This window comes from Carassius carassius, chromosome 16 (genome assembly GCF_963082965.1).
Source record: "Carassius carassius chromosome 16, fCarCar2.1, whole genome shotgun sequence".
Classification (NCBI taxonomy): Eukaryota; Metazoa; Chordata; class Actinopteri; order Cypriniformes; family Cyprinidae; genus Carassius; species Carassius carassius.
Window position 1 is genome coordinate 25271855 of NC_081770.1, and position 26300 is coordinate 25298154.

Here is a 26300-nt window from a genome sequence, read left to right on the forward strand (position 1 = left end):
GCACTCTCGTGCCCAACTACCCTCTCCAATTGACAAACAACAATCTTCCACGCTCACCGCGGACAGCGTGCCACCTTTACAGCGTGTCGCCGCACACTGGATGCGTGGCGCAAGCATCTCAGCCGCGTGGCATGTCCGTTTTTAATTCGGCTCCCATGTTAACAGGTTGGAGAGACGCGCGGAAAACGCGTGCATGCTAGAAATAGAACCGACGCCTATTTTTTACCGCGACACGCGCGCGTATTGGAAGCGTTTCCAGGCAAAATATAATAGGAAAATATGTTTACATGTCATTTTGTACACAAATACATATTAATTCATGACATTTTGATATTTGAAAGTCTGTAGGTTGACAAATTCAGATATAAATGTAATTTTAAAAATAAATACATAATTATCGATTTTTAAATATTGCACCTGTCTATTTTCCCGTCAATACTGTTGACGGTGTCCTTTATCAGTAGGCGTAGGTGTGTAAAAAAAGTTGATATTGTTGTCATGAAGAACAAGAGCCTGGTCTGTCGGCGGTCTCCCTCTATGTCACCTACAGACGCTTCTGGTGTGTAAAGACAGAAAACGCGAAGCATCCGCCACGCTTCTGGCACGCAGCAGAGACGCCACGCAGCCAGTGTGTCACCGGCCTAGTGAGCTCAACGCCTGCATGCGTGGGGCCGACATGCTTCCTCAAAAGAGCAATTAGCACGCGGCCCGAGAAAAGCTCAAAGAACCAACTATAAACATGCAGTCGGGGATAGATAAAGTAGAGAGAGGGGGAAAGAAAAGGAAAAAAAAAGTTTCACTCACAGCACAACACTCCACCTCTACACGCTCATGCTCGCACCGGAAGTGTGTGAGTGAGAGAGAGAGAGAGAGAGAGAGAGAGAGAGAGAGAGTGTTAAATTAAAAAGAATTGATACAGGTTAATGGAAAATAAAAACTTCTTCCGAGCATTGAACCAACTTCATTATACCCAAAATTTGAAAGAGCATCCTAAACATAAACATTTTTAAATAACACATGCAGAGCTAAATTAGGACATACACTTTTTATTAATCACATAAAAAATGACCCCAGTTCATGCTAAGCTGAAGTCCTACAATGAAACAACATGGAAATACAATTTGTACGACACAATAAAACTGTAGAACTATATATAGTGGAACACCTGAGTACCATGCGTCATTTTTAGCTAACAGTGTGAATCAGGATTTAATTAATCAGATTATTAATTAAATATAAATACATAAACAATACAAAATACATTATTTGCAAACACAACAAAGAAAAGAAAACTTCTGGAACAAAACAGAACAGTCAAGGCACTAACACATTAACAGAATAATTTATCCTTCAATTGTGATCCTTGAACACAAAAAAAACAGTCATAAGGGTACAAATTTTTGAAAATTGAGATTCATCTGAAAGCTTTTTAATAAGCATTGATGCATGATTTGATATGATATGACAATATTTGGCTGAGATACAACTATTTGAAAATCTGAGGGTGCAAAAAAAAAAAATCTAAATACTGAGAAAACTGCCTTTAAAGTTGTCCAAATGAAGTTAGCAATGAATGAAGTTTTAATATAATTATAGTAGGGAATTTACAAAGTATCTTCATGGAACATGATCTTTACTTAAAATCCTAATGATTTTTTGTATAAAAGAAAAATCTATTATTTTGACCCGTACAATGTATTGTTAGTTACTGCTGCAAATATACCCGTGCTACTTATGACTGGTTTTGTGCTCCAGGGTCACAATTTTAATTTAAAATTCCTGTTTTAAGATCACTTTGGGTTTTACAATAAGAGCAATGCGGTGCAGCAAGAATATAAGAGCACACAACAGTGTCTCTGACACCAGAATGAAACAATGAAAGCTGTAACAATTACTTTTGAAACATTTACACATTTATATCTGCCGAGGTTCTTTATCTTCAGTCATGACAGGAGAGAATAAGGCAGATTGAATTTTTTTCCTATAGCCAATGATAATGGCTATACAACCGGCTATAAGCATTACTAATAAAACTACTATGATGGAAACCCAGATCAAAGTCAATGGTGTCACCACATCTGTTTTGGGTTCTTCAGTAGGTAATTTAGTAACATTGTCTGTTGCTGCCGATTTGGTTCCATTTTCTGCTGTTGACTCTGCAAAGAAAGAAAGAAAGATAGCTGCAATGTGACAAATGCAACAGATCCTTCTGTAATGTTTATACAGCAGCATTCAGACTGAACAGAACATTACTAGCAAACTTAATTTTTATTAATATATCAATCAACCATTACTACACACCTTTGATGATCAGCTCCACAGTCTTATGTTCAGATGAGTGTGAGATGAAACAGGTGTATCTTCCTGCATCAATGACTTGAAGTTTGTTGAGCTTGATGGAGAAGTTTCCTCTCACATACTCTTCAGGGAAAGATTCAACTCTGTTCTTGTATCGTGGATCCTGTTGCTCTACTGATTCTGTACCCTTGATTATATCAAACACATTCTTGTTACCATTCTGTCTCCAATGCACTTCAGTGTCTTGATCAGGTTCAGCAGAAGAACACGCCAGGAGAACAGAGCCACCAAGATCACCTGTGACCTGCAGAGACACTGAAATCACACAAACGGTTAATACACAATATAACATTTATACACATGTATTTGTTTGTTTTAATGCCATGCTAGATTATTTGGTAATTCATGGCAAAAAAACATACTTAAGTTAAATTTAAAATTCAAAATATATTTTACATAATTTGCAAAAAAAAAAAAAAAAAACTAAAACAGGTATTAACTTTAAAAAAAAAAAACTTTTCAAGGGAATTAACAGAATAAAACAATCTAGAAATATTACAATCCAGTAAATGTTGTACAAGAATATAAAATATGTCATTCAGACGCTCACCTTTGTGTATCAGCAGTGCAGACACACAGATGAAGTAGAATCTGTAGAAACAGAAATTATTTCCATTGATTTCCTGTTGCTAAACCAGTAGATCACCACACTGTCAATAAGCTCATCTGAGATTATCACATGATCACCACGAGGTACATGCTGGTTAGAAAAACTCAATATTGTGATCAAATACTCTTGTGAGAGCCAGATGGTGTAGTTCTAAGAGATAGCTTCAGTTTAACTAAAAGCATAATGGGATAATCTGACAATACACCTCAACCCATAATGGTTAATTAGCTAACATGAACTAAGAGTTACTAAGACTATTTTTTTTTAACAAAGAATAATTTTTGAAGCAAATTAAGCTAATGCTCATTGTGAATGTTAATGCATTCACTAAGGTTAACTAATGAGAGTCTAGAGGTCGACCGATGTATCGGTTTTTGCAGATTAATCGGCACCGATAATTGATTGCAGGAACAAACGGTTGTCTGCAAAAATCCATGCCGTTAGTTTTCCGGGTTGCGTCTGTTGCTGGAGAGGCTGAGAGGGGTCTGCTTTCATTATACAGTGCAACAGCGGCCTCTAATGATGGAAATCACTGACAGCATGTGCTGTTTGTTTAGACAGGTGACACTGCACGCTGAACAGAGGAGAAACTTCAGACCAGGATTTAAATGCAGCTGGCAGAAAATCCTGCTTTGCCACAGATCGCCAATTAGGGCTGTCACTTTTAGTTCGAAAATCGATTGCACAATCGATCGGACCAACCAAAAAAAGTTTCGAAAATGAAAATAGGGAATCGATTTTAACCAAATATGTACACTATTAATTTAAAAATAATTAAACAATAAAAATATACATGTAACAAAACTCACAAACAAGCAGAAAAAGAAAATAAAGAAATCCGAAAGTGCAGTATGCCCTGCGAAAGCTAAACAGAAAATACCAGCAATTTTACGCGCCTATAAGACCCAGTGACGTCGAAAGTGACCTCTTATGCTGCGTTCACACCGAACGCGAATAGAGCGTCTGGCGCGAAGGATTTCAATGTTAAGTCAATGTAAAGACGCGTTTACGCGCGTCTGGGGGTCTCGCGGCGCGGTAGACACGAATTCCCCCCCTTATTCGCGCATCTAGTTACAGGAGATTCTGAGTTATGAAAAGGACCATTGCAAGCTGACAGCGACTGGCTTTTGTGGTGGAAAATTGGCAGTAATACCCCCACCTTGCGCAGCTGTACCTGAGTGTCCCTGGGACATCAGTGCGGTTGGAGCGCGTCTTCTCAACAGCTGGACATATAGTGAATAAACCCCGAAAATGAAAATGCTCTGGACCCCGGAAATGTTGATCGACTTGTTTTCCTGTCCAATAAATTTGTAACTTTGCACATTTCATTATGCCTGCCTAGTGCCGCCTAGCCTAAGTGTCGGTTACATTCAATAAAAATAACAAACATGGCCTGTTTTCAAGTCCATTTAAAGTTTCATTTTTTGAAAAGTTGTTTGAAATGGATTGAACCATTATTTAAAATAATCTTGGAGATTTTTGAATTGCCTAAATCATAAATGCAGCCGGGTTGAAGCCTGCAGTGATGTTTTTCTTTTGTTATGGCAGCCATCCCCTCTGCATATATATTTTTTAGAGAATGTTGCACTCCTGTTGCTGTTTGTTATTCTGCACTTCTTGCCAGTAAATAAGAAATATTGCTGACTTGTGCATTTCCAGCGCTCTCTTTACGTTCATCCGTTATTTGACGTTGAAAAAGGAAACGTCTTTTTTTTTTTAGACATGGAAAATCGATTTTACAATCGATTCAACTAACACTTATGTATTAAAAATCGAAAACGATTTTTTCACAAAAGTGACAGCCCTATCGCCAATCAAATAGTTTCCCCTTAAATTACATTAAATTCGCCCGAATCGTTGTTAATGTACATAATGAAATGTATGTTGAGCATTTTTATCGAAATGTTTCTTTCTGTGGCTCTAATAATGTCTGTATGCTTCATTTATAGAGCTATAATATAGACCGCTCTTTCTGTTTGCTCCGTTTTTTAACAGTAACTTCAAACTTATCTATGCCTTGCCTCATTGTTCATTCTTTAAGTAAACCTGTGTCCGTTTGGTGAATAAATAAACTGTTTTAGACCGCTGCTCGAGTTGAACACGAGGCATCCGGAGTGTGTGTGATACCCGTGAGTTCTCCTAGATTCAGTGCTGCTCTTTTATTTTGTATAGATAATCTTTAAGTGTTCAAGAATAGAAGCAGTTAAATTGTGAGATTATACATTGTGCTGGTATAATTATAGGGCCCTATGTTTTACACAATGCAGAAAATGCAAACGGAATCGCGGAATCCATTCATAAAAACAGAATTCACAGTTTAACGGAGAATGTCACCGAATTTGTCAAATTTTGAATAATAAATCAAAAGTAGGTCATTAAACTTAAATCAAATTGCGATATGTACTAGTATCTGTAACTATTAAGTTGCAAAAGATGATTTAAATATGAATCCTGCATGTTTTTAAAGACAAAAGAGGAAGTAGACATCTTCTTCATAGGTCATTAGTCAGTAAGTCCGATGTGTGAGCAATCTAAAAAAGAGGTGGCCGTGAAGTAAGCACAGGTGTTAATAAAATAAATTAAGCTGATACATTTAAGTAAAGCAGAGGGATTAATCAAGATGTCACAATGGGCCTTGGTCCATAGTTTTGGGCAAAGCTTCGCAGAAAACACGGCTTTGCAGGGCTTATTGCTTTATTAGACAACCTTAGCCTATAATTATAGCATTATTAACCTAAAGTGAAACATGAACCAAGTGTTGGGCTACATTTGTCAGTGATAGATATGTCAGGAGTTAGATTGTCAAAGTTAGATCATAGGTTCTCCAGCTGTGGCTCACTATTGGTGGAACTCAGGATCCGATTAAACATACAATAAAATAATTTAAACAAAATCCCTATAATTTATGTTTAGCTTTAACAGAGCCATGCTAAACCTCCAGATTAAGCATTACAGTAAGTTTATAACACTATGCCCATCACAAGCCATGTCAATGTTAGTCACAATGGTGGTACTTGGAAAGCCTAATATTTTCTGAGGGGGTATTCTGTGAAATGTTTAAGAACTGACCTAGATATTTAGTCAATTTGAGAGGTGGAGCTGGACCCCATGCCCTGCCTGCTTGTGGCCTAGACTGGAGATATTAATCCTGATTCTGAATCTGCATATTTAACCGGTGAGTTAGTCTACTCCAACCTCCATTTAATTAAATCAATTTTCCAATATTATAGCTACTATTAACGAAAATCAACGGTAAATAATAAAATGATCACAAATTCGTGAAAATTCGTTTATCAGAGTACACAGCAGATGATTCCCAGATCTTTAGCAGACGTCTTACAGAGGTAATAAATATATTACATCTGATAAAATGTACTTTTATTACTGTCATTCATAATGTCTAAATATTATTTAATGAACACAAAAATATATGGGCTATATTAGTGAGTGGAAATGACTTATAAGTACTTCTCTGCAGCCATCGACTAGTGGTCATTTAATATCTTTTATTTTTATTTTTAAATAAGCGTTTGCTTATTATATATACTGTATTTTTCGGATTATAAGTCGCATCAGTCCAAAAATACGTCATGATGAGGAAAAAAACATATAAGTAGCACTGGACTATAAGTCGCATTTATTTAGAACCAAGAGAAAACATTACCATCTACAGCCGTGAGAGGGCACTCTATGTTTTCAGTGTACATGTAGACTACAGGAGCACTGAGCAGCATAGAGCGCCCTCTCGCGGCTGTAGACAGTAATGTTTTCTCTTGTTTCAGTTCATTTCTCTTGGTTCATGTCAAATTAATTTTGATAAATAAGTCGCACCTGACTATAGGTCGCAGGACCAGCCAAACTATGAAAAAAGTGTGACTTATAGTCCGGAAAATACGGTAAGTGAACTGCTTTCTTCACTGTATCTGTCAGCGCTGTGTAATAACAGTGTTGCGTGACCGAGATCAGCGCGCGGCTCTGGCTCGAGCAGATAAACGGTCTGCGCAGCCCGAACTAGTAGCTCGGATTCGTTCCGCTTTCGGTTTATCCAATGTAGCTCTTGTAAATCGGTCCTGATGAGAATGCAAGGCCTTTCTTTGACAAATGTTCATTGCGATGACGTGACGGGACACTGATAAACCCAGATTATGTGGAAATTTTGTCCCAATAACGAAAATTTGCGATCTTTTGTGAAAATTGATCTGAAAACTTGCATTTCCCCATGTTTTAATTAAGTTGGCTTGAGAAAGCCAACTTACTGAAATCCTATTTAAACTTCTTCTTCTTCTTCTTATTATTTTTCTGGCCGCAAAATCTTTGGACACTAACTCCTCCTAGACCGTTCAAGCTACATACTCCAAACTCGGGTCAGACCTTCATACTGTTCTGACTCGGTGTGCTATATCTTTTCAGACTGGTTTGAGTTACGGTTTTCTTAAAAATTATGCCCATAGACTTTCATTGACAGGATGTTCAGATGACCCAAGCTCCAAATCCCATTAGACTCAATCAAACTTTGATGTTAATCAATTTAAACTCATTCAAACTCATCTATCTATCTATCTATCTATCTATCTATCTATCTATCTATCTATCTATCTATCTATCTATCTATCTATCTATCCTAATAATATGCTAATCATGCTAAAATCATGCTAGCAACATGCTAGTCGCATGCTAGTCATGCTAGAAACATGCTAGCAACATGCTAATCATGCTAGAAACATGCTAGTCGCATGCTAGTAATGCTAGAAACATGCTATCAACATGCTAATCATGCTAGAAATATGCTAGCAACATGCTAATCATGCTAAAATCATGCTAGCAACATGCTAGTCGCATGCTAGTCATGCTAACAACATGCTAGTCGCATGCTAATCATGCTAGAAACATGCTAGCGACATGCTAGCAATATGCTAATCATGCTAGAAACATGCTAGCAACATGGTAATCATGGTAAAATCATGCTAGCAACATGCTAGTCGCATGCTAATCATGTTATAAACATGCTAACAACATGCTAATCATGCTAAAATCATGCTAGCAGCATGCTAGTCATGCTAACAACATGCTATCACCATGCTAATCATGTTAAAATCATGCTAGCAACATGTTAGCAACATGCTAATCATGGTAAAATCATGCTAGCAACATGCTAGTCGCATGCTAGTCATGCTAGAAACATGCTAGCAACATGCTAGTCGCATGCTAATCATGCTAGAAACAGGCTAGCGCCATGCTAGCAATATGCTAATCATGCTAGAAACATGCTAGCAACATGCTAATCATGGTAAAATCATGTTAACAACATTCTAGTCGCATTCTAATCATGTTAGAAACATGCTAACAACATGCTAATCATGCTAAAATCATTCTAGTCGCATGCTAGTCATGCTATCAACATGTTAGCGACAAAGCTAGCAATATGATAATCATGCTAGAAACATGCTAGCAATATGCTAATCATGCTAGAAAAATGCTAACAACATGCTAATCATGGTAAAAACATGCTAGCAACATGCTAGTTGCATACTAATCATGTTAAAAACATGCTAACAACATGCTAATCATGCTAAAATCATGCTAGAAACATGCTAGCAACATGCTAGTCGCATGCTAGTCATGCTAGTAACATGCTAATCATGCTAGAAACATGCTAGCGACATGCTAGCAATATGCTAATCATGCTAGAAACATGCTAACGACATGATAACAATATGCTATTCATGCTAGCAACATGCTAGTTGCATGCTAATCATACAATAAACATGCTAGCAACATGCTAATCATGGTAAATTCATGCTAGCAACATGTTTGTCGCATGCTAATCATGCTAGCAACATGCTATCAACATGCTAGTCGCATGCTAATCATGTTAGAAACATGTTAACAACATGCTAGCAACATGTTAAACATGTTAGAAAACATGCTAGCGACATGCTAGTAACATGCTAATCATGCTAAAAACATGTTAGTCGCATGCTAATCATGCTAGAAACATGCTAGCATCATTCTAATCATGCTAAAATCATGCTAGCAACATGTTAGTCACATGCTAAAAACATGCTAGCAACATGCTAGTCGCATGCTAGTCATGGTAGAAACATGACAACAGCATGCTAATCATGCTAGCAACACGCTAGTCGCATTCTAGTCATGCTAAAATCATGCTAGCAACATGCTAGCAACATGCTAATCATGTTAGATACATGTTAGCGACATGCTAGCAAACATTCTAATCATGCTAGCAACATGCTAGCAACATGCTAATCATGCTAGAAACATGCTAGTTGCATGCTAGTCATGTTAGAAACATGTTAACAACATGCTAATCATGCTAAAATCATGCTAGCAACATGCTAGTCGCATGCTAATCATGCTAGAAACATGCTAGCAACAAATGCTAGTCGCATGCTAATCATGCTAGAAACATGGTAACAACATGCTAGTCATGCTAGAAACATGCTAGCAACATGCTAATCATGCTAAAATCATTCTAACAACATTTTAGTCGCATGCTAATCAAGCTAGAAACATGCTAGCAACATGTTAGTCGCATGCTAATCATGCTAGAAACATGCTAGCATCATTCTAATCATGCTAAAATCATGTTAGCAACATGTTAGTCACATGCTAAAAACATGCTAGCAACATGCTAATCATGCTAAAATCATGCTAGCAACATGCTAGTCGCATGCTAGTCATGCTAGAAACATGACAACAACATGCTAATCATGCTAGCAACACGCTAGTCGCATGCTAGTCATGCTAAAAAAATGCTAGCAACATGCTAATCATGTTAGATACATGGTAACGACATGCTAACAAACATTCTAATCATGCTAGAAACATGCTAGCAACATGCTAATCATGCTAGAAACATGCTAGTTGCATGCTAGTCATGTTAGAAACATGTTAACAACATGCTAATCATGTTAAAATCATGCTAGCAACATGCTAGTCGCATGCTAATCATTCTAGAAACATGCTAGCAACATGCTAATCATTCTAGAGACATGCTAACGACATGCTAGCAACATGCTAATCATGCAAGAAACATGCTAACAACATGCTAATCATGCTAAAATCATGCTAGCAAAGTGCTAGTCGCATGCTAATCATGCCATAAACATTCTAGCAACATGCTAATCATGCTAGTCGAATGCTAATCATGCTAGAAACATGATAGCAACATGCTAATCATGCTAAAATCATACTAGCAACATGATAGTTGCATGCTAATCATGCTATAAACATTCTAGCAACATGCTAATCATGCTAGTCGAATGCTAATCATGCTAGAAACATGATAGCAACATGCTAATCATGCTAGTCGAATGCTAATCATGCTAGAAACATGATAGCAACATGCTAATCATGCTAGAGACATGCTAGCGACATGTTAATCATGCTAGAAACATGTTAGTCGCATGCATTCTTTTTGTCAAACTAATCTATCTACCATTCTTTATTTTGAACTAATCTATATCATTCTTTCTAACTAATCTATCTGTCATTCTTTCTAACTAATATATCTTTCTTTCTTTCAACTAATCTATCAATCTAACTTTAAACTATAAACTTCTAACTTCTTTAAACTTCTTCAAACTTTCTGGTCAGGCTTTCTCAAACCAACTTAAAGTTTGTCTCAACAAACTTTTCTTTCTAGTTACTGAATGGAAGCGAGCTTGCGTACATGTTTGGCAGCAAGCCAGCCGGTTACCCAGTAGTGATGTGTCGTTCTTGAACGATTCGTTCATTTTGATCAAATCTTTAATGTGACTCGGGAAGAACGAGTCGTCTCGGGGGATGATTCGTTCAGTCGCGCATGGGCAATATTCTATAGGTTCTGCTCTGCTAGTAGTAGTTCACCTGTGTCAGCCATAGACAGTAAGAGAAATGGACACAGCGACCCCATTGGATTCAATGGAGAAAAATGAAGTCAATTAGAAGTAGGAATGGGCGTTTTTCGCAAATATCACATTCGAATATTTGAGCTCACAAAAAACGAATATTCGAATATTCGTTTATTTAAATTACATTTAATGAGACAGACGTTATTTTTCAGCAACATTTATTGTTTCCGTCATTTTGAACAAGCTTACACAATAAGCTTGAACATTACACATCGTGTTTTGAAGCTGAAAACGTTTAACAATGCGTGCAAACAAACAAAAGTACAGATTAAAAGCAAAATAAAAAGAGGAAAAAAAGTGAACAAAGAAAAAACGTAAAGCAGCCTGCAGCGATTAGGCTATTGTAGAACGTAGCCTACACTTAACTTTGAAACTTTTAAACTGTCAGCAAATCTTTTTTGCTTTTTTTTTTCAATTGTTTTACATGTTCTTGTTAAGAAATACGGGCATTTAAACATGATCAGGGGAAAGTCGGCTTCTTAGTCTGTGAACAATAATGCCGGCTGCGGAGAAAACGCGCTCTGACGGCACAGACGTTGCCGGGACACACAAATAACGGTGTGCTAAACGAATATGTTTTGTGAAGCGCTTCGTGTTTTCGTTTCACCACTGAATGGGATCCTCATCTGGTGGAATACATGCCTCCAGCAAGAACTGTTCCCACTCATCTCGGCTGGACTCTCTGTAATCATCGCGTAAGAACTGGCTCAGCCTTCTCCGACGAGTGGGCATTGCATCCGCTTTATCGTTGATGATGGCGGCTGCATCCGCACCACTCACATCAAGGGAAATTATCTGATAATGTTCAAAAAAGTTTTTTTTTTTCTTACTTCTCTCATGTTTTCATCGAGAAAACCTGAGATGTTTGTGCCGAGGGTCTAGGGCAGACGTGAGAAGAGGAGTTTCACTGCATTCTCCAAGTTAGCAGTGTTTATTCGTTGCTTGAGAGATGCCTCAACAATGTTCTTGAATTCAGCCACTTTCTGTGATTCTCCACGGCATATTTGAAGTACTGTAGAAGACCGTAGTTCTTAGTCTGTTGTGCGTTCAAGTTCGTTATTTCCAATGTAGGCGGGAGGTATGCGTGCTCATAATGGAAGCGACGCGGTCGCGCGTTTTTCCAGGCACGTTCGCAAAGCATTGAGTTAAAAACATCTCAACTTTTCAGAATGCCGCAAGCGCACCGCAGGTCATGTGACAAGAACTAAACATTCAGCTTCATTCTTTCCCGTAACAACGTTGAAAGCTCAGCCAAGATGAAGGAACAGCTGATCATAAATTTAGTAGCAGAGCTACTGCAAGCGATTTTTTTGTGCTGCAAATCCATTTATCCTTTGCTGAAATTTCCACGTCATCATGGAGAGAGCCCGTCACTGTTGCTTAGCAATGGCAGACGCCTCAGGAGCGCTTCTGCCCGAGCGCTTTGGAGAAGGAGAATATGTGAACGGCCCCTTATTCATTCATTAATTATTTTTTGCTTGCATACATCTTCAAATATGCCGTGGAGAATCACAGAAAGTGACTCAAATTAGGTTTTATTGTGAACTTGTTTTTTTTTTTTGCAAAATTCGAATATCATTTTTATTTATCGAATAATTAGAGCAGAACGAATATTCGAATGTTCGACTATCCGTGCACACCCCTAATTAGAAGCACGCACTTCATGGGGGTCGAGCGTACTGCGCACACTCAAACAGAGCTTGATGACGTAGATGTCACGTGAGCAACCTGTAAGTCTTCTAATCGCTGTGCCTAGAGAAATCTGAATCACCCACCGAATCTTGCAGAGAAGGCGAGCGTGAACCGGAGCAAATTTTGTTAAGTATTCTGATTAATTATCTCCCTTGACTTCATGCCTCCACGTCCCCCCGATAGCCTCATAGACAGTAAAAGATTGTCTACGAGCTTTCTCCTCCCGTCCATACGGTAATTTCTCTACAGAAATAGTGTATGGGGCTGTCACGTGATTAAGGAACGACACGACCCGAAAGACTCATGAGATGAACTAATCAATTCTCTTTCTGCCTCGGACTGCATTGGTTTTAGCGTATGTGTCTGTCACGTGATTAAGTGATTATGATTATGTGCTGCTATGGTGGAAACAGCACGAGACCCTGCTACCGCAACTGTCAAGACTGGCTCGCTCTGTGTTTAGTGTCCCGCCAGCAGCAGCAGCGAACGTGTCTTCAGCGCAGCGGGAAGAGTGATAGAAGAGAGGAGTGGGTTAAAACCTTCCACTCTGGATGCAATTCTTTTTCTCCACGATGCTCAGTAAGAGACTGTTCTAACTTTTCATTTGACTGGACTTTATTTTCGTTTAACTGTTGGAAACTAATGGAAAAAAGAATGGACATGTTCTGTGGTGCATTTTTGAGGTAAAATAACCTGCAAGTTTGTTTTTAATTAATTTAATTTGTTTAGATTGTGGCTATTTCTCATTTCGTTTTTGCAAGCGCTGTTGCGAGCCTGCCTCAGTATTTACATTTTTTTTTTATTTTACTCACTGTGGTTTAATAAATAAACATATATTAAACTAACTGTCTGTGTGATATGCTTGAAGTGTTTTAGATCTATGGATTTTATTGTAGCCAAGTAAAGTATTAGCGTTAATTTGAGAGGCTTAATTGATTAAATATGTTTTAGGCTACTCACTGTCGGCTCGGCTGATTAACGTTAATCGTCATTTAAAAAAAAATGCTCCAAACATTTTTCTAAATTAACTTGATATAGAAATGAAAAGAAACATAACACAAAACTGACCCCTTTTTTAATTGTTGCAAATAGGGCAGGCTTCTGCTGTGTAATAAAATAAATAAATAAATAAATAAATAAATAAAAACACGGGCTCGTGTCGGAATCGGGCTGATAATTCTGATGAACTGGTCGGGCTAGGGCCTGAGCGTCTCGGGCCAGGGCCGGGCTCGGGCCTAGATTTGAGGCCCGTGCAGGGCTCTAATGCCACTTCCTCAATCCTCAATACAACTACGTATATAAGGAAAACCCGTAACGGCAAAGATGGCGGTTGTGTGCACATGTCCCGCCCCTCCCGCTGGAAAGCCAATCATCTGCTTTTAACAGTCAAGCCGGGAAACATTTAAGCCTATTGTCTGGTTCCACGGAAGTATGCGCTCAGTTGAGGAACTCTTGCGCATGCGTAGTAAAAGTATAACCTGTGGGAAAAAGGGCATTTTAAACCTTATTTTGGATCAAAGTCATCAAACTTTTCATCAAACAAAAACAGCGATTTTTATCATATTTTACTGCTGTTTCTATACATGCAGTTTTTATGTCCCGGTGACCAGTGAAAGTGCAGTTCTGACTCTCTGCCCATTCATTTAGATAGGAGCCTGGTCTTGTTAGTCTGAAATAGCTGCACGGAGGCATTGCCAAGATGGCGGCCGAGTGGCACGACTTGCCTAAAAGGACTTTGCTATTACACAGTTTGTTTCAGCACGCACACGCGCGAACGAACGCCTCACATGATATCGATCAGCTCCTTTGCTCAACATATAAATAAATCCACACAAATTTTAGAAGAAAGGTCTGCACTTAACACAAATTTAAAATGTATCTAAAAAAAAATTAGGGTTGGAAATTTAATACCTCGTCAGATGACGTTTATTACTTTTTAATACTTTTTAATGCCCTTAATTTTGGCTAATTTCATTTACTACCTTTTACAACCCTGCGGACACCCTGTAAAATTAAACACACATTATTCTTTAAGGAATAATCACACAACATTTCTTCCTGGTTTTAATTTGAATAGTAAATCCCATTTGTTTGCCAAAAAATAATATTTCAGTAAAAAAAATAAATAATAAATAATTTTCAGTAATTAAAAAACAAATGAAATTAATGTTTCATGCCTTGATTTGATAACAATAAAAATGTAAATACACAGAATTTTGGAGGGGGAAAAAATAATAAGGCTTCTCTAAGAAAAAAAAATGTTTTATGCGTTCAAATAATTACACATGCTAAAACACAGAATTTGGTAACAATCAAAAATATGATGAGAGAAAAGAATACATTTCATAGGGACCTAAACATGTATTTTTTGGCTGTAAAATTTATTTAAGTTTCATGATTTTATTTAAATAGACTTGCTTTTTGATTAATAAACTTTAATTTCACTATTAAAAGGGATTGGAGAAAAATTTAAAAGAAAAAAAAAAACAGAATCCAGAAAAATTAAAATGGAAATAACGGAATTTGGATGATTTCATAGGGCCCTATTAAAGTGTGGTTATTTCAACATTTACTATTACTATTATTATTACTTTTATTAATATTACTACTTACTACTACTAGTATGGTTCAGTACTGTTTTTTGTAAATAAAGCACTATTTTTATTTTTGTTCAGTATTCATTTTAAAAACTATCAGTTGATTAATCGGTATCGGCCAGTGTGGTCTAACCTAGCTATCAGTATCGGCAAAATCCACTATCGGTCGACCTCTAAATAAAAGTGATACCAATGGGTCTTTAAAAATTTTTTGGGACTTAAATCCGTTTTTTTTTTTTTACTTTAAATTTGTTTACATTTGGTGTATTTCAGTATTGTATTTAAATGTTCAGTTATTTTTGTTATAAGAAAAAAATCATTAAACCTGTTATACTGTATTATGACTTTTTTGCAACTAAATTTCAATAACGTGATAATAGCGTATACTGTGTATAAAAGCATTAGCAATTAATTGCAACATAAAAATTTGATACCGGCATATCCCTACTGTCAATCAAGCTCCCTGCAAACAGTCAATTAATAACATAATTTCCATTTTTGAATTAACTATTTCTTGAAGACATTTACTGCCACATAACAGGCAGTTTTAGTTATTATTTAGAGTATCATTTAATTAAAATATTCATATTTACATAAAAAATCCATATGAATAAAAATTTATTAAAGAGATCGTTCACCCCAAAATTAAAAAAAGCGGGGAAAAAATAACACAATAATAAAATATTGGCTTTAAATGATCTTCCGTGAGTAATTTTACAACCACATTTGGTGCGTTATTAATAAGCAAGTATGGCGTTGTTAAAAATAACATTATTTTGTGTATTTGGTCAAGCGGTAAGAACACCAGTGCTCCCAGACAAAAACTATAAAACCCATTATAAACGAGGCATTTGTAGCATCCAGTGCGGACATAATTACTGATTATAATGACTTATACTCTCTTTTTACAAATCGAACATTGAGCAGTTTAAACTTAAACCATGTCTACATTTGTGATTGGAGAAACAACAAACACTACTCTACACTGCTCAAAACTCACGTTTGAATCATCTTTGACAAATCTCTTACATATCAAAACTTACAGACTGTGAGTCAGAAGCGGCAGACTATACTTGCACAGTTGGAACTACCCAACTTTATAGAAACACATTGTAGGCTTCTCTCACAGGAAACAGTCCTCTGTAAAATACACTGCACATATCTGAATATTTGAGTTGAACTTTTACTCACCCTCATGAAGTTCCAAACCTGTATGAGTTTCTTTCTTATGTTGTACATAAGAGAAGATATTTTTAAGAAACATAAGAAAGCAACTCATATAGGTTTGGAAAGACACAAGGGTGAGTAAATGATGACATCATTTTCATTTTTGGGTGAACTATCCCTTTAACCACTGATTTCTAGTTGTGTCCTCTTCTGGAAGGCCAAACTAAGTAGCTTCTCTTTCACAAGAAAAAAAGCGAACAGTTAAAAAAAAAGTTCTTTGCATGAACATTTAGGTGGCATTATGCAAATCTTCCTACATAGTGACGTAGACGTGGGGGCGTGTTTGAATGAGCCTTTTTAGGAGGGTGTGGTTGACTGTTGACTTTGATAAATAATATCTCTTTAGGTTTGAGACTTTAGTCTTTGCAACTTTACAGATCTTCTTCATGCACCTAGAGCTTGTAACACTCCGAAGAGAAATGAAAAACTGTATCATATGACCCCTTTAATTTGATTACTTAATCACCATACTGTGTAATGAAACTTTTAAATGAATAACTTTAAAGGCCTGGTTAAAAACGTATTATAAAAAGTATACGATGCCAGAAACATATTAATCACTGCAATAATTATTTAATCCCATACTCTTCAGTATTAACTTATTCAAAATCCAAATATGGCGACCAATTTTTCAGGCAGTGTATATTTCCTATAATTAGTGTATTAACTGGGATTTTTCATAGTCATTGTTCAAATAATTTGTCAATAAGCTTCAAGCAAATTAGCAAATATTTCACTTAACAACATATTAGATCTTGAATCATCCTTATGCACCTGTTAAACTCATCCCTAAACATATAATTTAGTAGTAAATGTTCTTAAGCAGGGATCTGAACCACTGATCTCTCTCTCTATATATATATCTATTATAAATCAGTGATAATTACCCATCTTATCCTACTGGTAAAACCTAGAGAAATTTGAACACACTGGAAGATTTAATTACTATCAAACAAACATACACTGGGACACAAAATACACTAATACAAAATGCAAATGCTAACTGCTAATAACTAAATTATAATAATAATAACAATTAGCAATTTTCCCACAGATCGACGTGCAAATAGTTAGCTAATTAAATGTTTTGTAATATAGGCCTATTAGTGACATCCAAAGGCTTTGTTTATTAATTTTAGTTTCAATAAATCATTTACTGGGGAAAAACATGAAAGAAACAAGGCCAGACGCAAATACGAGCACATAAACTCTTTTTTACACGGATCGCGGTAGATTCAAATATGTGGGAGTATGACGTGTTTGGAGTAAGCAGAATGTCGTTAAAAGTCATAAACATACCTGATGATCATGGTTAATCAATAACATTTATTGTACGCAACCGAAAGTAGGCTTTTGTCTCCTTTTCCGGGTTTCAATCCAGCGGAAGTTGTCATCGATGGATAAACAGCACGGTTCTGTTGAGCTTTCATTTTGCATGAATTATTGATTTATTACTATGTACATGCTATTATAATTGTTATTATTATTATTATTTTGCTCACGATAGCATTTCGACGACTTCCCAAAACAATTAAAAATATCGAAAAATGTATTACAGCGATCAGGAGAATGATGATGTCAAATGTACGTCACTTCCTCAAGCTCTGTACCTGCTAGATGTTTTTTGGTTAAGGTTCCTCTGAACCCCTGCTGGCAGATGATAGAACTACATTAAAAGACAGCAACTTGTGTTTACTAACGAAATAAAGAAAAAAAAAATCTTTTAGAGCGCCTTGTTAGAAACAACCTGGCTGAAGTGTTAACTATTTAAAGAAAGAAAAAAAGAAGAAAAACAAGAAAAGATGTTGTTACATGACTCCGGCGGGGTGAATACCTACTGTAGCGACTCGATGCGTTTTTGTAAGAAAAATATCTATATTCAAAACTTAATAATCACTTGAATCTAGCTTGAACTCACAGTTGTAAATGGAAGCAGTTCTGGGTGGTTAATGTATGAGGTTAGCATTTACTTGGCTTTCTTGTCAGGGAAGTCGTTGCCTAGTGGTTAGAGAGTTTGACTCCTAACCCTGAGGTTGTGGGTTTGAGTCTCGGGCCGGCAATACCACGACTGAGGTGCCCTTGAGCAAGGCACTGAATCCCCAACTGCTGGCCGGGCACCCAATGGCTGCCCACTGCCGTGTGTGTATGTTCATTGCTGTGTGTGCACTTTGGATGCAGAGCACGAATTCTGAGTATGGGTCACCATAGCTATGTCACAGCCACTTTAAGTGTTAACTATTTAAAGAAAGAAAAAAAAGAAGAAAAACAAGAAAAGATGTTGTTACAGTGTTAAAAACTGTGGAAACGTCATCACAATCTAATTAAAAAAAAATTAATAAATAAGATTATAACTGTGTTCTAAATGACACAGTATAAGCACTTACACAATATTTATGCACTATGTACTCAACCATGTAGTTTATTAATTTTATAAGGTTATTTTGTCATTCATAATTGGATTCTGATAGCTCCGCCCCCTTCGCTGCATAATTAAAGCTGTAAAAGTTGAGTGTATCAAGTGTCCAACAGTCCACACTTAATTTTTGCTTTTGGTTATTTAAGTTTATCATCTGGGTGTATAAAGTGCACTTTTTCTTTTTGGAATTTTCAGTGAACGCACTACTCGTATTATTTCTACTACAAAACATCACAGAATAGTGCATAAAGTACACGATTTGCACCTTATGACATTATCCAGGTTATTTGTTATTGTAACTTTTTAAACTTTTAAAAATAAAAAGTAGGGTTACTCAGAGGTGCTAATTCTCCATCCTTTTCAAATGCCGATATAATGATTATGTCAAACATTTACAAGTTTTTCAGTTTCTGTTAGTCTGGCCTATAAAAATATTCTAGTGTTTTATGCATGTGGAACTGAATATTTTACAGTGTGATCATGTCACATATGAGTTACTGTAATTACCAGATTGTAACATAAAATGCGTTATGTCTCTGGAGAACTTTTAATAACAACTTCACCCAAAACTTGGGCTGTTTTTCTTCAATTCTTTTATATACATTGCATCTTTCTGGAAAAGTGTTCAATGGAGAATCATACTCCTCTTCATCCCAGCAATCATTTCTTGATGGGGCCAATTTGGACACGATATGGACTTGAGACATGGGCCCAACATGGTTTTGTCCATGGTTTTCATGTTGGCCCTGTCTGAATTAACTTCAGTCTTGACCCCAGTGTCTTTCTACATTTTCTTCTTTTGCCCTCTTGTTTTCCATCTAGGGTTAGAGACTGTAGTAGAAAATGGTAGAAAATGTAGAAAATGGTTTCATCCCTCATTCTTGCTCTTTTTCATCTAAATAATTTCATCTCGGACAATAAATCACAGCCAAATATCAGCTCCCTCCATCCCATCTTCTACATCTGTGTATACGTCTGTGGAAAGTGGCTCTACTCTCCTGGCTCTACTGTTTCTTCTGGCCATCCTTTCACATTTCAGACAAACATCTCCAAGCTTAAATCTGAAACAAGGTTGCTTCCTCCTTTCCCCAGCAAACTTGATAGAGCAACAAATCACTGGACACTTTATTCCCAAAATGCTTCCATATGTGCAAGCAATAGACTGGCCTGCAAATGAAGCATATTCTTTTAGTTTTAATTAGGGCTGCAGCCATCGATTATTTTAGTAATCAAGTATTCTACCGATTATTCCATCAATTAATCGAGTAATCGAATATGAAGTCATTTTTCTTTATTAAAGAGCAATACTACATATACAAGAGAAAATAAGATAGGTTTCTTAAAATAAACAACTTATTTGTTTTCTTTTTAGAAAAATAAATATTTTTACTGCTGAAATGGAATCCATCAATTACTGTTAAAACTAAAACCATTTAATGCATTTAATTGCCGAATTACATTGAAAATGCAAAAACAAATATATCAAATAATAATAAATAAAGAAATATATAAAAAATACAAACATCAATTTCACATTACTTTAAGACAAGATTAACAATACATCATAAAATTAAGAATAACTAGGAATAAATGAAAATAATAGTAATACAAATTATAATACCTAAACATTACATTTATGTCGTGCAACTTAACTTTCAAGTTTCAGCCTAACTAAAGCTCAAGCATGACATGAGCCTTTACTATCTTCTTGGAAGGCTTTGTGGCTTTTGTAAGAGGAAAAATTCAGTAAACAGGAATGTAGCTTGGAACAAGAAGAAGAGTCCATAAAAAAATCTAAACACATTTTTTTTTTCTGCAACATGAAATTAGTTATTTGGAGAATAAACCCTCTAAAATGCATCTCTATGTCCTGGTGTGCGTTTATGTAAAACTTGTTTGTGATATCCTTCATAATCTGTGTACTGCTCAGGTCACAGCAGTGATAGAAAGTAATCTGTTTGAATAAGTTTAAATTGATTTTCTTTTGTTTTTTTTCATTTTATGGACATTTTTACCTTCATAAAGCCCTTTATTTCTTACATTGTGCTTCATCTTTTGAGTCAATTTCTTACATTCAATCAGTCAGTTATAATAATAAGACATTTGGGCTGTTAGCAAAAATATAAATTATATCAATATCAACAAAAATCATCTGTGTAATGCAGAGGAAACACAGTAGCTGAATCTGAAGAGGCATTTAGATATAGGCCTATTTACATACTATTTAATTCAGCTCAGAGCAACATGAATGCATTTAACCTGCAGTTACAAATGCATTAATAATATTTTGTTATTTAAAACATGAAATATTGAATACTGATACAATCATTTAAAAAAAAAAAAAAAAAACTTTAGAATCAGAATCAGAATTAGTTTTATTCACCAGGTGAGCACAAACACACTAGGAATCTGATTTTTTAAAGGTGTGAACAATGAGAAAAAATAAAATAAATAAAAAAAAGGGTTAGTTATTGCATTTTTCTAAGAAAAATATCCATATTCAAAACTTAATGATCACTTGAATCTAGATTGCGGTCACAGTTGTAAATGGAAGCAGTTCTGAGTGGATGACGTATGAGGTTAGCATTCATCTGGCCCTAAGATTGTGGGTTCGAGTCTCGGGCTGGCAATACCACGACTGAGGTGCCCTTGAGCAAGGCACTGAATCCCCAACTGCTCCCCGGGCGCCACATCATAAATGATGCCCACTGCTGCGGGTGTTCATGGTGTGTGTGTGTGTGTGTGTTCACTGCTGTGTCTGTGCACTTTGGATGGGTTAAATGCAGAGCACAAATTCTGAGTATGGGTCACCATAGCTACTTGGGTGTATGTCACAATCACTTTGTTCCATGGATTTGTTGGTCTTTTCTGTTGTAGATTCCGCAATCAATCAGTTAATCAGATTTTGTGATCACTGAATTTATCACAAAATCAAGCAAACCCACAATTTTCACAAACATTTTCGTACTGGGCTTAGATGCGTCCTGTGACGTCATCACTATGCACATAAAGTCAAAGGAATAATAATAATAATAAATATATAACAATTGCCTCCTTTTATTTTAATTTTAATATACAGATAAATTGAATTCAGACCAAGGATTACTTAGATTTACCCAAAATGAATTATATTTTATGTTTAACCACTAAAGAGATATTAGAGCCAGCAGCAAATGTCAGAAGAATTAGCCGAGGTGAGGCTGCTCCTGCTGATCACGTGGAGCTGACTGTCTCTGAAATCGGCGACACACGTTTTTAAATAGGCACTGTCTTTATAAATAAACCACAGATTTGAGTTTTAAATAACTACATTTACACCTGAAATACTTTGAAAATTACATTTCATGACACAGTAACAGGAATATTTTGAAATTATCAGAATAAATGGTGGTTGAAATCACAATGCTGCGTGAACTCAACCAATCAGCATGTTTAGCGCCCAAGTCCCGCCCCCAAAAGTTCCGGAACTTTTAAAAAGTACCACCTCGCCAGCAGGGACTTTTAGAGGGGCATTTTTTAACCCAGAACTTTATTTACCATAGATCCTAGTTCCTCTGTTGGAAACACACAGAGTACCAGCCCAAAGTTTTAGTTCCTGGGTTAAGTTCCAGCGGTGGAAACGCGGCTATGGATTGTTTCTCAGTTCCAAAAATGGAATGAACAGCCTTGTGTTCTCATCATGACCGATGTACAAGGAACCAGGAAAAAAACTTGTGGCAGAAACGGCCTAATGTTTTCGATTGTTTTTAAATGCTTCGCACAACTTTTTCTAGCACTTCAAATCTGGTAGTATAGTATTAGTAAATAGTAGCCTATAGTAGTAAAGTATTACCAAATGTGAAAGTTGTTTTTAATGTGACGATATTTATTCATCCTTCATAGGTTTCCCCCATGTACACGTTTCATAATGTAGGAAAGCAAACAATTATTTAAGAATAAAAAATATATTAAATTACCACTAGTAGATGGCTGTAGAGAAGTACTTATAGGCCATTTCAACTCCTTAATATATATGTTTTTGTATTCATTAAATTATATTTAGACATTATGAATGACATAATAAAAGTACATTTTAGCAGATGTAATATATTTATTACATCTGTAAGACGTCTGCTAAAGATCTGGGAATAAGCTGCTGTGTACTCTGATAAAAGTCTCAGAAGCAGTTTTACATGGATTCTAATAAATGTCTATTTGACATCCGACAGGAAACATCTTATGGGTTTTTTACACTGGGCTATGCTGGGGTCCGAGCCCAAGTGCGATTGTTCCTGGCGCCGCCCGCAGCGTTGGTCTGCTTTCACACTTAATAGTTGTATCGAACCCAGGTACATTTGCAGTCACCTTATGTCATCGCAAACGCACACGGAAAACGCATGGAGAACACAATGCGACTGAGCATAGTTGTAATTTTTTTTTGTTATTTGGGTGCTATTATGCACAGCATAGTGAATGACAACTGCGTTTATGTTCATTGCATGGTGCTCTTCAGTGTCCCACAACGTTCCCCTGCCACTCATGGTTCTCGTGTGTTGAGGAAAAAATGATATCGACAGTGTTACGCATGCGCAGGATACTTTACTTCCTGAACAAGTGCGCCCCTGAGTCCGTGTTGCTTGCACATTCACGCAAACCATGCCACAGTTCGGGAGCAACCGAACTCTTGGATCCAATGACAGTGTTCACATTACCGATTTTTCATGCGAACCATGCCCCGTTCCGCACTAAACTGCAAGTGTGAAAGCCCCTTTAGAGACGTACTTGTAACCCTTGTTATGGCATAGTAGTAATAATGTACATAGGTTTAGTAGTCTAACGTAGTGTTAGAGGTTATCATTAATACGAATTTGGACCAGAATCAGAAAACTCTAAATTGTTGAGAGCCTGAGAATTGAATGCCAATAAAATTAATTCCACACCAAAATGACAGTTTGCATAACCTGTATTAAATACACAGGGCTGGTACATACATATAACAACACATTTATGAAAAATAACAAACTAAAATAAAGTCTGCATGTAAACAAATCCCTTTTTTCATTTTCTTTGAGCTCAGTTCATCCTTGGTTCCACTTGCCTTTGTTGACTTGATTTCAGTTTTCACAATTTTCAAAAATTGCATCATTCGTTAAAAAAACACACACACACATTTCTAATTCAAGTTTTATGAAACCTTAGTAACATTAACAGTTTGAAGAATAAAACTGCATGAATTGCATGTAAACTTTGATCAACTTGTATCACTTTAAATTAGAGTTATTAAGGTCTTAGTGTGCTTATTTATACAATTAAATACAATAATTTTAACATCATTATTTAACAAACTATCCAGTTTGGCAACAGTATGGAAAGATAACATTTCTTTTTATAACCCACAACAAAATAATCTTTTGGTTTCACAGGTGTTAACCAGTATTCTGCTAGCCTAATTTTTGCTAATTACCCTATTAACATATGAACACAGAAGGCTCAATTAACGCCAATTAACATAAATTAACATATCAAATTAACATATGCTAGCGAACTCATAGTAAACACAGCAGACTAAGTTAAATACAGATGGGCATCATAAGCCTGGCCTGTTAACATCAGGCGGGAAGGAAGCCGACCGGAAGTTGAAGTGCTGCCATCTTGTAGCAGAACTTCACTTGCGTTAGCATCCCATTGACCTCCCATTCATTTTGGCGTCACTTTGACAGCGAATAACTTTAGATCTGAGGCGTTTAAAGACTCCATTTGTCTGTTATTTATTTCTAAAGATACACGACAATGTATAAAGGGCTTTATTGCCTTCTATGTTAAATTATGGCCCCGTAGAAACAGTTTTTGTAAAAATAGGCTAACGATTGCGTCATAACCACTCGATTCTCTGTCGCATTACCGTACAGACAGGAGGAGAAGCTCGCAGGCAATTAACTTAATACGGCGTACTGGCGTTACATTTTAAAATACTATACAAAATAATTAGTCAGAATACTTAATCCTGCTCACTCACGCCAAAGAACTCCCCGCTCAAGCTCGCCGTCTCTGCAAGATTAACGATGCCAGTTTGCACGCACAGCTACTAGAAGATATACATCTGTCAGACAAGTTGGTGACGTCATCAAGCTTAGTTTGAGTCTGCGCGTCAGAAACGGAAGTGCTAAAAATCGCCAAAAATGGGCTTCACTTGTCTCAATTGAGTTTCAATGGGGTCGCTGTGTCCATTTCTTTTACTGTCTATGGTTAACATGAATGCTAGCAAAGTCAGAGGCCTAGCGCCAGAAGAACAACTAACCATTTTGGTAGAATTCACTGCCTTTAGCTCTGTGACAAACAGTGAATTCAGGCACAGCTCCCTTTTACACTCTATATTATTACACAATATAGTCAGTATAAGCAATAATGATTACAGAACTGGTTTAATTCACTCCATGTCATTTTTCGTCTTACCAAGTGAATAACGCTGCCTCCTATGCTTGAGTGCTGGTGCCAATGATTTTCATCCACAATATGCTTTGCACGGGTTGCTGGTCTGCGTCTTATGGGCTGTCTTATCAGGCACCTTGTTGACCTCTGTAGGCAAGTAACCACATGGAAGTAGTAATCCCTATGCAGTCTTCTTAAAGGACCATCCTTTCAGGTTTGACTGTGTAGATGGACAGAGGACCTGGTCTCCTCACCACCACATGGACAATTGACTCCCACTTTTCTGAAATCTTATGTTTTCCTCGAATACAAACATTTCTGACCAATATACGGTCTCCAACTTCCAAGTCCGAAGCAGTCACACGCCTGTCATATCTCATTTTGTTGTTGCATGCTATCTTTGCAGCATTTTCAATTGCTATCTTTAGCTGTCTTCATGTCATGATTCAAGGTTTTGCACATACTCTGCATGTGATGTATGCTGACCCCCTTGCACTGGCAATCCAAACGCCAAATCAACTGGCAGACGAGGCTGACGTCTGAACATCAGTTCATATGATGTGAATCCTGTCACCTCATTCCTGGTGGTTGCCCCTAGGGTGGTATGGGGTTTTTCTTTTATCGTGTAGGACTCGAAATCAGGTCCCTCATCACTGTGTAACTTTTCTGGGGTTCCATAGTGCACCATAAAGTTCTCCCACAGACACTTTGCCACTGTGTGCGCCTTTTGGTTAGGTGTTGGCATGGCAACTGCAAACTTTGTAAAGTGATCTGTAATCACAAGTATGTCTTTGGTCCCACTTTTGTCAGGTTCAAGAGAGAGGAAGTCCATACAGAGGAGCTCAAGGGGTTTGGTGGTGTTAATGTCTACCAAAGGTGCAGCTCTCTCAGGCAGCGCCTTCCTTCGTATGCACCTGCCACATGGTTTGACTTTTCTCTCAACATCCAAAGCCATTTTTGGCCAAAATAATCTGGTCCTTACAAGATCCAGTGTACGGTCAACCCCCATATGGCCCATATGATTGTGTAGGCTGGTCAAAACTTTGTCACGAAGTTCAGCTGGTAGCACAAGCTGATAA

At 36.8% G+C, this 26300-nt stretch overlaps 1 protein-coding gene across 1 annotated transcript; it reads right to left on the bottom strand.

Moving 5' to 3' along the window:
• Window positions 1-1884: 1884 nt before the first annotated feature.
• Window positions 1885-26176, bottom strand: LOC132159269 (uncharacterized). The gene is made up of 3 exons (XM_059568802.1): window positions 25708-26176; window positions 2302-2613; window positions 1885-2156 (listed from the first exon to the last, which is right to left on the bottom strand). The coding sequence occupies exons 1-3, from the start codon at window positions 26174-26176 to the stop codon at window positions 1915-1917; spliced, it is 1023 nt and encodes a 340-aa protein (XP_059424785.1). The 3' UTR covers window positions 1885-1914.
• Between the last annotated feature and the right edge of the window lie 124 nt (window positions 26177-26300).

What these genes read in the sequence shown, in the direction of transcription:
- LOC132159269 (XM_059568802.1), bottom strand. Translation starts at nt 26,176, where the DNA reads ATGGCTTTGGATGTTGAGAGAAAAGTCAAACCATGTGGCAGGTGCATA. An exon ending in TGGATTGCCAGTGCAAGGGG is followed by an intron (nt 2,614 to 25,707) that starts GTCAGCATACAT and finishes GTGTGATTTCAG; the next exon opens with TGTCTCTGCAGGTCACAGGT. An exon ending in TGTGGAGCTGATCATCAAAG is followed by an intron (nt 2,157 to 2,301) that starts GTGTGTAGTAAT and finishes CTTTCTTTGCAG; the next exon opens with AGTCAACAGCAGAAAATGGA.